Genomic DNA, 13556 nt, shown 5'->3' with positions numbered 1-13556 from the left:
GGCAATTTGTATGGAGCTTGAAATCTTCTGTGTCTGGGGACAATGCATTATTGAAAACATTTTCTATATATTGGCTGTGTTATTCCATCTCAATAATGCTACTTGACTCACTAATGTTTTCTTATAAATACACCCTGAATGAGATTGCCATTTCAACTTCAAATTGAACAAAGCAGCTGTGATCCTACCAAGGATACCATTTGCAGTATTATGAACCGATTAGTGTGCAGCAAATCTAGACAGTACCTGATACGTTATTTAGATGGCTTTGTGAAGGGATAGCTATAAAGTCATCTACTGACACGTTCAGATCTAGTCATATTTTCTTTCCTACCCATCACCACTAGGTATGTGAAGGCCCAGAAAAAATGGTGGAGAAAGAACACAATAATACTACTACTACTTGTGCTTTGCACAGGATGTAAAGAATCTCAGGCTACAAGTGTTGTCCAAAGTGTTTGAACTGCAGCAACTAATTGTAATACAAGAGGGAAACTTTCCCTCCTCTAAGTATAGGCTGAGCTCACTTAAAGGTTCTTATATTAAAATACCTGCGTACCATGCCCAATAAATAAGAGTCTTTCCTAGTTAATACATTCTCAGTAAACTTTCTTTACAGTAGATTTCTCTGAATTCCACCCCAATCAATTACTCACAAACACCAGTAGATACCTGAACATACCTGCCCCACTGCTACCTCTTCTACAGAAAATACTTTATGTTCCTAAAACTAGAATGGGGTTTGAGATTTGTAAAGAGCAAAATAAGAATGAGTGTACATTTTTTATAATTTCCAAAAATGTCATTTTTTCTGACTCTTCCCCTATGTGCTCCAGAAAAAAAATCATATGCCCCCACGTTTAGCATCTCTAGTCGCCATGCCACCACAATTAATGCAGCATCTAGTTTTGTTTTCCTGTGATAACAGTTTTCATAGTCATGTGTTGATATATATTTGTTTAAGATAGGTTTAAGATTAGATGCAAAGGAACTAGCTTGTAGTACCTTTTGAATCAGGCTTTTAAAAAGTGTCTTAATTCATGCAAGAAAAACATGTTAAATGAATTTGAAAAGATTAGATTGGAATTGCCTGAAATTCTATTAAGCCACACTGCATGGACGTGCTGGGAATATAAATACAATTACTGTAAATTTGTACAAACTGATTTGTTGCATTATCTTGCTAATCTAACATACGGTACTTTTTGTGTCCATATTGCAGACGGCAACTCCAAACTAACATGGCAGTCAGACTGTGTGATGTGGCTTCTCTGCTTAGAAGTGGTTCGTGGGCAGCAGAGCCTTGGACTGGGGTCTGTGGGATTTTTCTTAAATTCTGTAGGCTATTTTTAACATGTTACAGTAGTGCTGAGGCCATACCAAACACTTGAAATTATATTTGGATTAATTTGTACACCAGCTGCTATGTTTTGGTGTAGGAAATTAGATTGTATCCCTGGTTTGGGGCAGTATTCAAGGCATCCTCTAACCTTGTAAATATACATCTGACTTCATCTAATACCATCTAACTTACTTCACAATAACTTGGGATATATTTTTGTTCCAATATCAATAACCTCTGTATATGTATTTAAAAAGAGCAGAGCTTATTTTAACACTGTTTTGGTATGGTCTGAATGCTGAATAACAGTAACTTCGGTAAATTTGTATCGTGTATTTTTTTGGTTACTCATGAAAGTATAGAATTCCATTCAAATCGTAAACTACTTGGCCAGAAAAAAGTAAAAATCAGGAACTACTGAACAACTTGATTTGCATCAGGTGAACAGCTGGCTTTGGTGTTTTTTACTCTTATCAATGGGCTAGGAACTATTTGTAAAAATGTAGGATATTAGTATTGCTTTATTTGGAACAGCAGATGGTCCTGTAGCTGAGACAGTGTAATTTCAGAATATATAAACTACTGCAGCTGTTCATTTGGATTTTGGTTTAGGATTTCATCCTTGCCATCTAAGCATGAAAATAAATATGCAGATATGTGAAGATGGTTAATTACCCTTAGAAATAAAATAAAAATCAAACACTTAAAACATATTTGTAGAAAGGGTTCAGTCTTCATGCAGTGCTGTGACCAGCCAGGAATACTTGAACAAGGTTCTGTTTAAATGGTTCTTGGCCAGCTTGTGCATGGACAATGTAAGCTTGTATTGAAATTGTAGGGAAAGGCTAATGTGTAAGCATATACTGGATTAAGTTGAAAGGATTGCTCATCAAAAGACGTGTGTCTCTTAAAATAAATACTGAAGGGGCTTTCTCTTTTTCTTTTTTCTTTTTCTGGAACCCAGTCATATCCTGGGTAATCCATAATCTTCCCTTTTTCAAGGGTAATATTTACAATCTACCCGTACTGACTTACCCTCATTTTCATCAAGATACTTTTTCAAACTTCCAGAGATTAAAAGTAGTCAACTGTAGACATTGAGGCCAAGATCCTTCTTTGAGTTGAGAGTAGCAAGCATATTTATTGGCACAATATGGTGCATTAAACTAGTTCTTGAGATTCAGATTGTGTTCTGTATTGGCAGATTTGATTAAATTTTAGATTCTCAGAGTCTTCAAATGGAGACTGACACTAGGAATGAATAGGTATTGCATTCTGCAGTAGCCAACTACTGTCATGTAGTAGCAGACATGAAACTGAAATGAATTTCTGCATTTATAAATTGAGTTTGTTTAAAAAGCCAAGGAATTTACTCAGATGTTTCGAATGAGCAACCCCAATTGGCCTGACAGATACACCTTTAGAATATTTCAATTTCACTAGATGAGCAAGTCTAGATGTGCTGCTTTGGGGACATTGGGAGGAATCATAGATCTCAAAATAGTTGCTTAGTAATTGATGATGAAGCTTTTACTGTCTTAGAATCAGTAGTGAAGAAGGACTGACATGGTCATACCAGCATTTTCTGTACTACTTAATCCTCATCAGTTGCAAAGTTTTGAAACAGAAAATTGTATTTTTCCAGCAATATGAACAATGCGGCCAACCCTCTTCAATACTGGAAAAGTAACCAAAACAGTACATTGCTTTAATAATGCATTTTCATGAAGTCTATTGTTGATTGTCATTTTCAGTTGACACTTTCCAAATGTGACTTCAGTTGAATCATTCTGAAGCTTTATCTGATGTTAGTATATCTAAAATATCTTAGTGCTGGCTTAGAAAAAAATATTTCTAACTCTTGCTATCTGAAAAATCTCCTGGGATTCCTGCCCCACCCCCAATAATCCTGACTTGGAAAGTCTTTCAGTGAAAGCTCTGCAGCTTTAAAACCTGCAAATGTTTTTTTATTGCTAGACAATTAAAACTGCTTTGTTTTTATTGTAGAACGTAATTGCAGCCCTGACAATTGGGCACTCTTGCATAGTGACAAAGCTTTAAATTCTTCTTGAGAATTGCTAATAGATTCTGAGATATGAATTCTGACAGTTCCCATTTTCTCTGTTTTTAGCAGGTAATTGCTGCCATGGAAACACAACTGTCTAATGGGCCAACTTGCAATAACACAGCCAATGGTCCTACTACCATAAACAACAACTGCTCATCACCAGTTGATTCTGGGAACACAGAGGACAGCAAAACCAATTTAATAGTCAACTATCTTCCTCAGAATATGACACAAGAAGAACTCAAAAGTCTGTTTGGGAGCATTGGTGAGATAGAATCCTGCAAACTTGTAAGAGACAAAATTACAGGTATGTAAGCACCAGGGGTTTGTGTGTGCATGGAGCACATGGAAGCTGATGCAAAACACGCTTAAACAGTATTGCTTGTGAATGAAAAAAATAGTGTTTGTTTGGAAGATGGATTAGCATTTACCCTTCTGCAATGTTAGAAATAAAAGGTTTAATGAGGTCTTCAGAAATAACTTGTGGATCTTTCAGATTTGGGGGCGGGGCGGGGGGGAGAATATTTCATTATACTGGCAACATGTCCATCTGTGTGCTAAGACTTGTTGATTTTCACAGAGGGCAATGACAATGGCTTCTAAAACTACCCTGTAACTAGAAATGAATAAAAAAAAATTAAATTTGTGAGGTTGCTCTGAGTTAGCATTGTCTTGAAACACACATTGTATTTTCTGACCCAGCGAATCAAAACAGATACCCTTTATAGTGCAGTCTTATACATTTATACATCTGAGTATAATCCCACTGAGCTCAGGATACCTTACCCCCAGGTAAGTGGCTATAGATTTTTAGCCATAGAAAATTTTAGCATTCAATATAGCATATCCCATCCCCATTCATAACAATGGTCAGATCACAAAGCTGAAACTAGAGGGGAGAATTTTACTTACATTTCTTAAATAAAACTTGCATACTGAAGTGGAATTTAGAAATACAGAGTATAAAATTATATTGAGGACAAGGATTGTTTGCTGTTTAGTCACAGCTCCATAAATGGGTGCTGTTTTCTGCTTCCATTCATGGGAATGGCACAAGGTGAAGGCAGGAATTCAAAACCCAATCTCAAAAATAGCAAATTAAATAATGTTCAGAGCCTTGAATCTGAGAACTGGGCTGCTTTTTATTTTGGGTCACTCATTGCTGGAAAGCCTCCAAGCAGCTTCATTTACACTGTTTGACAAACCCTGCATTATGCTAGCCAGAGGGAGGGTGCTGCACTTGACTGGGTTTCAAAATTCTGTGTTTGCATTATCCTCTTGGCAGCTTCTTGGCATTGAATTTCATCTTGCCCCCCTCTTTGTTTGCATTCGGCACCCTTTTCAAAAATTGACTGCTGTATTGTCACCTGAATCTTAGCAATTCTCCTGAGCTCTTACTTCATTTATATGATTTATAACCTGGCTTTCTACCAAAAATGGCACTTAAGGCGGCTTACAAAACAATTTAAAATTCATTAAAGCAATAAAATGCATTCAGCACAATAAACACTGCAGCTCACAAGCCAAAGGTCTTCTTTAATAAATGGCCTTTGCTTGCTGTTGGGAGGAAGCTTAGAGGAATGTGCCTGGAAGGACGCGTGGAAGCAGCAGTACTCTGGACCAGCTGCAGTTTCTGAAAAGCTTTCAAGGCATCCCTGAGTAAAGTATGTTCTGGTTATCCAGATGGGTTAAGCAATTAAGTCATGTACAACTGAGGCTAGATCAGAGGTGTCATTAGCAGTGCATCCAGGTGGTGCACTAGCCTCTGATACGGAAATGGCAATCTGGGCTTTCAGGATCAGGGCCAAGTCTAAGAGGGCATTCGAACTGCAAGCCTTAAGTCTTTGGGGAATAAACTTTATTTTTTCATCTGTTCAGTTCTTTTGACCAACCAGGAACACTCAGTCTCATTTGAATTAAGCTTCAGCTTATTTGCCTTCATCCAGCCCATTACCACTATCAACCATTTGAGTACCAGTACAGCTTCCTTGAATTTAGATGGAAAGGAGAAATAGTTCCTTTCAGTATAGTGGTGGTACCAAACCCCAAAGTTCTGGACTGTTTCTCCTAGCTATTCCATGAATTCATATATGGACTCCTGAGGGATACCACAAGCTAACAGCTACAGTGTGAAACAGGAATCTCCGGAGCACCACCATAAGAGTGCTTCCCAATCCCATCCTAGTCAGATGCTCATGGCAGATGGTATTGAAAGCTGCAGAACTAACAGGTAGATTTTCCACCAAGGCAACTGTGGTAGTCTCTGTCCCATAACCAGTCCTTGAGCCAGATTGAAATGGATCTAGATAATACACTTCATCCACCTTTAAATCTTTAAAGGTGCCTCATGTTCTAGCACTTTGTCCAGGAATGGGATATTGGAGACCAGCTGAAAATTATCCAGTGCAATAGCATTCAGGGAATCCTCACTCCACCCTGATAGTATCACCACCTCCCTGTAGGCAGGAATGAATCGCACTTTCCCTTAAGCACTCAGCTAGTCTTCCCTTTATGAACTAGGAAGGGCACACAAGTGGTAGCCCCCACTGCTCCAGAGAGCCTGTCCTTACATTCAGGTTGTTCCATTTGAAAAGCATCACTTGTAATTATATAAGCAGGGGCCCAGACTATTTTAGCCCGATGGCATTCGGGGTCAACCTGGATAAGGCTGATTTTATCTGTAAAGTGGTGCACGAATTGATGGCAACTGGCTGTTGAGTGGTCCAAGTCTTCTTTCAGGCCAGACTGCAACAGGCCACCATAAAAGTTCTGCTGAGTGACTCTGGCCTGACACAACAATGGCTGAATTCAATTGTCATAGAATAGGCTTTCAAATGAGCTCTAGTCTGTGTTCAGTCAGATACAGAATTGCTGTAGTTGGCATCTCACTCACTTTATCACCTGCAGCACTCTGGAAAACCAGGGGGTTCATTGGGTTTCATTCCATCATGTCATCTGCCCAGACCTTTTCTTTGTTCCAGAGATTAACTAGGGCTTTAAGGGAATTCCTTGCTGAGGTGATAGTGAAGTTCCCAAGAGCCATCAGAAAGCCACTCAAATTCACAAGGCTGAGAATAACTTGTTGGAAGTTGGTCAGGCCTCCATGGCAACCATACGTCTCTCCCAGTGAGTATCTGGCCTCAGTTCTTCAGCAGAGCAAACCTGGGATCTGGTTTTCTTCGTCGTGGCCTCTGTGCATCACACATATGGGTTCTGTGCCTGCGCCGGAAGATTGATAGTTAACGGTTTTGGCGGGAAACTCTGCTCCCCTCCCCCCCCCGTATTATATATGGAGTGGAGATTCCACCATTTTTCAGTCTTTGCGACCGCCATTCATTGTGCCTCGTGCTGCTTTCGCTCTCGCTAAGATCGTTACTCACCTTTCAGCTTTGTCAATTTCTCTCTCTCTCTTCTCCAAGTTAGTATTCCCTCATTTGTATTACTGTTGTTAGCGTTCCTGTTAGTTTCTTCGTTCCTCTTCTTCTTGTTCTATAAAAAACAAACCAAAAATATTATCTACTCCCTCTATACTATCTTCTTTCTTCTCTTTCCACAATGGTGCAACGATTGGCATTCTGCAAGTGCGTAGAGTGCGGCTCTAAGATGGCTGCAGCAGATCTGCACAACCTGTGCCGCCTCTGTTTGGGGGAAGGTCACAGGACGGACAAATGCGGCCACTGTCTGGCCTTCTTAAGCAGGCTAGGAAGAATAGGGAGAATCGCCTGCGTAAACTCCTGTGGGACCAGGCTCTCCTAAAATTGGACCGGCTGGTGGCTATAAGTCCGTTACAACTTCAGCTGCACCTGATCGCCGTCCGACGCCAACTGCTCCACCGCAGCGCCTGGCTCCTTCCTCTACTGCTCCGCTCTCCCTTCGGACGAAGGTGCTCCCATCATGGGCGATCAGCCTGCTTCCCTGCCAAAAAAGCAGCGGGAAAACACAGTGGCCCTGAAAAGCCGTCTGTGCATAAGAAGTCCAAGAAAGACAAGGCTGAAAAGCCGGTTAAGAAACTGAAAAAACCCAGCATTTCAAGCACCGACACTCGGGTTCTGCGGCTTCCTTGGTCCCAACTGCTGTGGTATGACACCCTCGGGTCTGACTATTCAGGCAGCTATGAGAGTTACTCCTCCGGCCTCTCCACGCCATACGGGAACTGAACCACACCAGGATCCACCTCGGGGTTCGATCAACGGCAAGATACAAGATTCTCCACCGAGGGCTAGGTCTCCCATGCCTATGCCTCCTGTACGGCTGGACACCAAGACTGGAATGTCTCCCCCGAGGAGCCATAGAAGTCGGTCTTCAGATGCCTGATCCGATGATTTGTATCACTTTCGTTCCGAGATGGGGTGACTACCAATCCGTCAGCTACTACCCTTCTGCTCGAGACCATTCTTCTCTGCGAGCTACTCGGGATCGCTTCCATCCTTCAGCCTCGAGAGATGTCCCATGGGCACCGTCTAGGGAGAGTGGTAGATCAGTGTCACCAGGAGATTCCTCATCCAGCGTTCCAGCTCCTTATTGGGTGGACTCAGACGAGTCCAAGGTCGATTCGACTTCACCTGATGCTGCGGTCACATCTCAAGGCCCCGGATCACCAGAAGAGCCACACCTCTCTTTCGCAGAGCTGATGTCCAGGCTGGTTCGGTCACTGGAGATCGAGGCCCAACAACAGCTGGGCCCAGTACCGATCGGTTCTACGATGTGGTCCGGGGCAAATAATCGACCTCCATCGCTTTGCTGCTCATCACAACTCTGCGCCAAGCGATGACTCAGCCATGGGACCTCCCAGCTCACCCTCCACCGACTTCAAAGAGATACGAAGCCATGTACCGGGTTCGGGAGGAGGACATTCCGTTCCACCTTCGTCACCCTAAACCAAACTCGGTCATGGTGGAGTCTTCTCAGGGCCGGGAGTCACGGAGTCACACCGTGCCCCAGGACAAGGAAGGAAGGAAGATCGATTCCCTTGCACGCCGAGTCTATGTGGCCTCTGGACTCGGCCTGCGAATCTCCAATTATGAGGCCACATTGGCGCGCTATCAATATTTTATAATGCAGCACCTAGACAACATCATTACCGCTCTCTGAGACAACCAAGGCGACCTTGCACGGGTTTTCGTAAAGAAGGCCATGCAGGTCGCCGTGCAGCAGCTCTTCATAGCCAGACACCATGTGGACACGGATTCGAGGGCATTGGTCGGTGCCATATCCCTCTGGAGGCATGCTTGGTTGTGTAATTACAACTTCCCAGAGGACATGAAGAGGAGAATCAAGGAGCTGCCCTTTGACGGGTCTGGCCTCTTCAATGCAAAGACCAACCACAAGTTGAAGAAAATTCATGAGTCGAGGATGACGGCTTGTCATATGTAACTTCAGCCTCGACGTAAGTGGTCATGGACCCGTCCACAGTATCGACAACCATATCAGCCCCGACAACAGCCACAGCACCGCTGACAACGCTGCAGACAGCAACCGCCCCAGTGATTCCAACAAGGCCGCTGCCGTTTTGACCGAGATAAACACCAGCGCTGATGGGGCGGGCGAACCTTTCCTCTACTCTCAAGCCCACCCTTCCCTCTCTCATTTGGGCTGAAAGGCTGACTCCCTGTTTGGGAATCCATTACATCTGATCAGTGGGTGTTATCCATTATTCAGCACGGATATCGAATAGAATTCGGCATCGTTCCTCCATCAAGTCTGATCCGGTTTACTCCATGCTCGCCAGTGTTGTTGGACGAAGTTCATCAGCTCCTTCCTAAGGGAGCGGTTCATCGCTTGTCTCTACCTGAAGGACTCCACGGATTCTATTCTAGATACTTTAAGGTCCCGAAACGGGATGGGGGTCTCCGGCCAATATTGGACCTAAGAGCTATTAACAAATTTATAACACCAAAGAAATTTTGGATGACCATCCTTCAAAATATCTTACCGTTGCTGAGGAGAGAGGATTGGTTCGCCTCATTGGACTTGAGGGATACCTATTTTCACATTTTGATCCATCCGTGTCATAGGTGTTTCCTCCATTTTGCTGTTGCTTCTACAATCTTCGAATTCATGGTGCTCCCATTTGGGCTAGTTACCGCCCCGAGGGTCTTTACGAAGTGCATGGCTCTGGTCTATGCATACCTCCGACTACGTGGTGTTCAAATATACCCCTATCTCAATGGCTGGTTATTGGTTTCTCAGACCAGAGAAGGACTTGTTCCTCTATAAACATGGCCTGCACCCTTCTGCAGGAACTTGGACTTTGCGTTAACCACGAGAAATCCTTTCTTGTTCCTGCACAGATGATCAGTTTCATCGGAGCTTGTCTGGATTCCACGGTGGTGAAGGCATTTCTTCCTCGAGACAGACAACGCACTCTTGCTCGACACATCCATTGAATGCGATGAGACGGAACGGTTCCTGCTCGATCTATCCAAAGACTCTTGGGACACATGGCTGCATTGGTTGCTGTCATTCCACATGCCAGGCTTCGGCTTTTCCCCCTTCAGCTCTTCTTCAACAAGATGTTTCAGCCACAAAAGGATGTGCCTACAAAGTTGATTCAGCTCCTGTCCTCCATTCTACAATCTCTGATATGGTGGACAGTTCCAGCCAACTTAAACGTTGGAGTCCTGTTCTGACCTCGGTGCCCTACGGTGAATCTTGGTACCGATGCATCTTTGCTTGGGTGGGGAGCACTGTGCTCCGGCCTACACATTCAAGGTGTTTGGAATTGACAGGAGTCCATGAATCATATCAATTTCCTGAAACTTCTGGCAGTGTCCAAGGCTCTGCAATCCTTCGAGGACATTTTTCAGCATCAAGTAGTTCAGATAGCCTCAGACAACATTCCTACAGTCTTTTATTTGAACAAACAAGGTGGGACGAAGTCTCCCACTCTGGCTCAGCTATCGATGCGGATATGGAATTGGTTCATCCCAAGAGACATTGCTCTAGTAACTGTACATCTAGCCGGTATGGACAATGTCGAGGCCGATCTTCTAAGCAGACAAATGTCGACATCCCACGAATGGGAGCTGGATTGGTAGATATGCAACCAACTCTTCCGTTGCTGGGGACATCTGGACATGGACTTCTTCGCTACCTGGCAGAACAGGATATGCGAGAACTTTTGCTCGAGAGCGGGAATAGGACAAGGATCACTAGGGGATGCCTTTATGATCCCCTGGGACAATATGAGCTTTTATGCTTTCCCTCCGATTCCCTTCATTATGAGAGTAATATCGAAGATAACTCACGATGGGGTCACAGGACTATCGATAACTCCATGGTGGCCACGCCAAGCATTGTTTTCAACACTTATTCGAATATCTCAAGGCGAATACATTCATCTTCCGACTGTTCCATGTCTGATAATTCAGTAAGGGGGCATAGTTTGCCATCCAGATCTCCTGTCGCTGAAACTAACAGCATGGCAGATTCGATAACACTTGCTACTGATTCAGTACCAACGAGGTTTAACTCTTCTACAGATCGTGTCCCCGAATCAGTCACTTGAATTGAGGCTTCGAATCCGTTGCCTTTTCCTTCATCATCGGATTCAACGAGTTTTCCATCGGGATTGACGGCTTTACACCCGGAAATTAAAAGCATTCTCGAATCTGCGCTAAGACTGTCAACCTGAAAGGCATACATGGCTAAGTGGAGATGATTCTCTACCTTCGCGGAGTCTCGTTCTTTTCTCCCATATTCAGCATTCATAGAGAATATTCTTCAGTTTCTCTTGGAACTCCACCATTTAGTACTTAAACCATCTTCCATAACGGTATACACGGCTGCAATTTCTTACTACCGTGGTACAATTCAGGGATCCTCCATTTTTTCCCAACCATTGATAAAAAGATTCCTTAAAGGGCTACATAACCTTCATCCAACGATCAGACCAGTTATGCCTACTTGGAGCCTTTCAGTGGTGTTGCAGGCATTAATGAGACCCCCATTCGAACCTTTGGCGACGATTGATTTGCGCCTTGTCTCCTGGAAGACAGCTTTTCTTGTGGCGGTTACATCAGTGCGAAGAGTTAGTGAGCTCTGTGCATTAAGGGTAGACGCTCCCTATTTAAATTTCCATAGAGAGAAAGTTGTTCTACAGATGGATCCCTCCTTTCTACCGAAGGTGGCTACTACTTTCCATATGAGCCAAGAGATAGTGCTACCTGCCTTTGTTCCATCTCCATCGAATCCGATCGAGAGATCCTTACACACGCTTGACGTACGCCGCTGCCTAGCCTTTTATAGATCAAGGACCGAATCCATTTGCCGCTCCAATCGGCTCTTTGTGAAGTACTCGGAGCAGGACCAAGGTTCTCCTGTTACCTCTCAAAGACTCTCCAAATGGATAGTTCACACTATAACTTTGTCCTACCAGTTAGCTAAGATGAACTTACCTACAACCCCAAGGGGTCATTCTACGCGAGCAGTAGCCACTTCTTCAGCCTTTGCGGCGGGGGTCCCGATTGATGATGTCTGCAAGGCGGCCATATAGGCCACTCCATGCACATTCGCTAAACATTATCGTCTAGATGTCCGTGCTAGACAAGACTATTCCTTTGGCAGAGCTGTTCTTTCAGCTGTTCTTCGTTGATGACACTTCCCCTCCTCCAGTCAGGGTAAGCTTGCTAATCTACCCATATGTGTGATGCACCCATATGTGTGATGCACAGAGGCCATGATGAAGAAAAGCAGGTTGCTTACCTGTAACTGATGTTCTTCGAGTGGCCATCTGTGCAGTCACACAACCCACCTGCTGGCCCCGCTCGGTGTCGATGGGTGGAACTTGTTATCAGTACCCTACTACTTTTTATTCTAGGTATCTACACTGTATTCGTAACTTGTTATTGATATGTATAGCATTTTTTCTTGACTTAGAAAATTTTTCTTTAGAGAGCAAACGTCTGGTCTATCGAAGACTGGAAAATGGCAGACACTCCGCTCCATATATAATACGGGGGGGAGGGGAGCGGAGTTTCCCGCCAAAACTGTTAGCTGTCAATCTTCCAGCCATAGGCACTGCGCGGGCACAGAACCCATATGTGTGACTGCACAGATGGCCACTCGAAGAACATTAGTTACAGGTAAGCAACCTGCTTTTCTGTGAAAGGTGGAATGATAGTCATTTCTGAATGGAAGAACATTCCAGTTCCACTGCCCTGGACAGATCATTGCCTGGTCAGGTTTAGACTTGCTGAGACTCAAGCCCTCAGAGACTAAGAGACTAACAGTGAGGGATCATGGTAGTTGTAGGCCAAAACATCTGGGGAAACATATATAGCTACTGCTACTTTAAGATAAGTCTCTGTTCTCTAATGCTCAGGTGCCTGGTCCTTTAAACTGAAATACAGGAATAATTTGCTATCCACTATGACATCTAGCATATCCTTAGTAAGGATAACTGAGAATGTAGGTGAGGCACTTATAAGTGTCTACTTTTAAAATGTGAAGTATTACTTAGTGATGCACTGAATGTTGTCTGTTTGCTTTACCAGGCAGTTTCACAAAAGAAGTGGCAATATATGCTTGTTTCCAGTAATGACAAAATAATAGCTAGTGAGCACCAGTGACAGTTAATACTTAAATACAATTTAAAGAAATCATGATACGTAGTGCACAGCTAAGCCCATTGCTTAGTCGAGTTTTGTAACTGGTCTCTGAGTCGAGAATACTCTCAAATTCTTACCTATGGTTATTCAGAGAAAAAATGTAGTCTCTCTCTTTTCTTCCTTTGAAGGAGATAGCAGGGGAAGACTTGGCTCTCTAAGCTGACAGAGAACCAAGTAGGTGATCAGCATTCATTTGTAGGTGCTCAACGTTCATTTCCCACCCCAAGTAAAGGAGGTGGATGGATTCTGCTCTTGCTTTGCATTGAGCAGAATAGGTATAAAGCTTGTGATTTTCCCTCCGCTAATCTGTTGGAAGGCAGAGGGCCCCTGAGCAGTTCACAGTCTAGAGGGCTGCATGGGGAGCTGTTGTGTATGCAGCATGGCTAGTGAACCCCAAAACTTGAATGTGTTTTGTTGGGGAGGAGAAGACCGCTGAAGCACTTTTGCTCCCTCCAGTAGAATGGTCTGCTTCAGCGGTGTTGAACATCTTTCAACCCAAAGTTTGAATTTTACTACTGAAATGCCCTTGAGTCCAGTG

The 13556-nt window shown here is 43.6% G+C and overlaps 1 protein-coding gene across 1 annotated transcript in view; it reads left to right on the top strand.

Annotated features, from left to right (window-relative positions):
• The window catches only part of ELAVL2 (ELAV like RNA binding protein 2), a 174964-nt gene that overhangs the window by 107740 nt on the left and 53668 nt on the right, over positions 1-13556 (top strand). The window contains exons 3-4 of the mRNA XM_044427723.1: positions 1223-1313; positions 3474-3717. Of these exons, the coding sequence (XP_044283658.1) occupies positions 1242-1313; positions 3474-3717 (316 nt within the window). The 5' untranslated portion in view covers positions 1223-1241. The remainder of the gene's footprint in view (positions 1-1222; positions 1314-3473; positions 3718-13556) is intronic.

The sequence above is a fragment of the Varanus komodoensis genome, unplaced genomic scaffold, assembly GCF_004798865.1.
Source record: "Varanus komodoensis strain SLA01 unplaced genomic scaffold, ASM479886v1 scaffold19, whole genome shotgun sequence".
Taxonomy (NCBI): Eukaryota; Metazoa; Chordata; class Lepidosauria; order Squamata; family Varanidae; genus Varanus; species Varanus komodoensis.
The sequence above is the reverse complement of the archived record's forward strand: the minus strand, read 5'-3'. Positions and strand labels throughout refer to the sequence as shown.